Below are 2,709 nucleotides of genomic sequence, written 5' to 3'. Positions count from 1 at the left end.
GGAGATACAGAAACAAAGTTCTTGTTTCTACCTTCATGATGTCAAGTCGCTCCTCATCACAGCGTACAAACACACTAGAGGATGATGACAGCGGCAGTGAGGTTGAAAGTGTCACAGCTTCCTGGGCAAGGCGGCGCGCTCTGGCGGCACTGTTTGCATCATTTGCATTTTTCACCTGAGATATGTAGTGGTAATTTACTTTAAAACCCAATTTCCCATCTTCATCTTCAGAAACCATTTCAAATGTATCTAAAAGAAGAAGGGGGGAAAAACCCACTGAACAAAAAAAGGAACCACAATGGGAGATAGCTGTTGTAATAACAAAAATCACAAATAGTCACTAGTCCTTCTTCCATCCAAAATGGAGAGATATTAGATATTAGATACTAGATGTACAGAAATGGAGAGGTAAATAAAGAAAAATACTTTCTGCCTATTTTGTAGACATTTAGCTTACTTTATACTTTTTCTATGTTCCTACTGTCCTTCTACCAAAGCCTCAATTTCCAAATATAACTATAAATATAGATACAAATTCAAGAGACAAAGATAAAAAGTTATGATATGCGAAAAAGGAAGTCAGAGTACATGGTATCATGCTTTTGCCATTCATCTTCTTTCAGCACTTGTGAAAAGATGACTGGAACCAGAGACATGGGAAGTAAAGAAAGTTAAGAGGCAAAGACAGACACTGGCCCTGGCCCTGATATGCTCCGAGCAGGGACAGCTCTCAGGAGCTGGCCATGTTATGCCGAGTAAGTTAGTCCCTCAGTAACTTAAGACCGTAAGTACTTCTTAACACTGCCGTGTTCCTGCCCTTTTCAGTTCCTTCTCGTATCCCTCAAGCTAATCTGTGCATGTAACCGAACAGAAGCACGAAGAAACTCATGTTCTCTTAATAAGAAGATAACTAAAACAATATTTTTGTTCAATTTACAGAGATCCTTTGTATACAATATATTGGCATTAGAAACAAAATATTTCAATTACTTTACCTTGCCATCATTATAAAGGTTTGGATTGAATCGTACGCTATGACCACCAGTTGTCTCTAGATTCACAAGAGGGGGTGAACTGGGATAATCTTGAGGAAAATATACATCAAATTCAAAGCAGCCATTTGCATAAGGGGTGTCCGCTGGACCAGTTATCAGAACCTAGTATGCATACACAAACACGCAAAAGCCAATGTTACTATTCCTAAACACTAGTATCTAGAAAAATACAATCCAACATCAAATAAGAACAACCTTCCAATGGTTGCATTATATACAACTCTACAAGAATGCATTAAAAATGAAATTAAAAGTTAAAAATAATATTGCGGTGGAAGGATCGCTTTAGGTCAGGAGTTTGGGAACAGCCTGAAGAAGAGTGAGACTCCGTCTCTACAAAAAAACAGAAAAATTAGCCAGGTGTGGTGGCACATGCCTATAGTCCCAGCTACTCAGTGGCTGAGGCAGGAAGACTGCTTGAGTCCAGGACTTTGTGGTTGCAGTGAGCTATAATGATGTCACTGCACTCTAGCCAAGGCGACAGAGTGAGACTCTTGTCTCCAAAAAAAAGAGTAAAAATAATACAGGACCAGGAAATGGTCTTGGGTTAGAATTAAATTGATTTGGTTTTGGTAAAAGTGGACTACTGAAAGAAAGATGCTTTATTGGCAGCAGGAAATTTACCTTAATATCAAATACCTTTTAAAATATTAAGTTACTTTTTTTCTGAGAACTTTCCTTCATGACTTTCTCTATAGTATTTTCAAAAATTTGAGATTTTATGTACATTCATTATTGTATCTCAAAGGTATGAGAGAATTTATCTGCTTTAAATCTTCATATAGTGACTGCTTTAAGAAATAACTTACTGTTTTATATTCGTCTCTAGGATAATAACAAGTACATATTGGAAACAAAGTTCTCATGTAACATCTTATGACAAAAAGATTTTGAGAGAACAGGAGGTATTTCCTTAGGGATTACTGGTAGTCCAACAAACAGCAGAGAACCTTACACTGAGTGCCAGAATTATTTAATGAATTTTGTTTGAGTCGATCAAGAGATGTTTATTATGCAACACATGAGCAACAAAACCTTTCATCCTTAAGAGCTGTCTGTGGAGGCAAAAGGGCACTAGAGTCTCAATTTGAAACAGCTATAATTTATGCTTTGGGGCTCTATGTTGGGATCTTTTGGGTATACCACAATGCTTAACAGAGACAAACTCAAGTTTTTAACTTGTGTGGTTTGCACTTTCTTAGGCAACGATCCTATAAAGGGTTATATTGCTTATAAAAAGGAACAGGTAAGTGTGTGGCCAAATAAGCAAGGTCCATGAGATTTTTTTCAGAAAAATTATCCCCAAAAGCAATACAAGCAAGGAAACAAAAACCCTCCCACAAGTCAATGGGTCAAAAGTTTGCTGTGTATCTAAAGAAGATAGAATATTTAACCCATGAATTAAATTATAAAAGTAAAGAAAGCTTTTTTTTTTTAGAATTTAATTGATACAGCAGTCTCCCGGAATTTAAGGCCAGTGTTAAAACATAAAAGGTACAGATTATGTATCATTGTACTACAATTCATTACTTAATTTATAGACCTTATGGATTTATAAATACATAAATTTCCTAGAGAAGAAAAAAAGATTTATCTCTGTAGAGTAATACTATAAAACATATATAAAAACTACCTTGGATGACAAGGTAGACAT

General features: G+C 36.0%; 1 protein-coding gene across 1 annotated transcript in view; it reads right to left on the bottom strand.

Moving 5' to 3' along the window:
• Positions 1-2,709, bottom strand: part of BIRC6 (baculoviral IAP repeat containing 6) — a 262,303-nt gene that overhangs the window by 20,317 nt on the left and 239,277 nt on the right. Inside the window, exon 66 of the mRNA XM_012652423.1 lies at positions 32-249. Coding sequence (XP_012507877.1) covers positions 32-249 — 218 coding nt within the window. The remainder of the gene's footprint in view (positions 1-31; positions 250-2,709) is intronic.

Source organism: Propithecus coquereli, unplaced genomic scaffold (genome assembly GCF_000956105.1).
Source record: "Propithecus coquereli isolate 6110/MARCELLA unplaced genomic scaffold, Pcoq_1.0 Scaffold39, whole genome shotgun sequence".
Classification (NCBI taxonomy): domain Eukaryota; kingdom Metazoa; phylum Chordata; class Mammalia; order Primates; family Indriidae; genus Propithecus; species Propithecus coquereli.
Note: the sequence above shows the minus strand (reverse complement) of the source record. Positions and strands in the feature narration are given on the sequence as shown.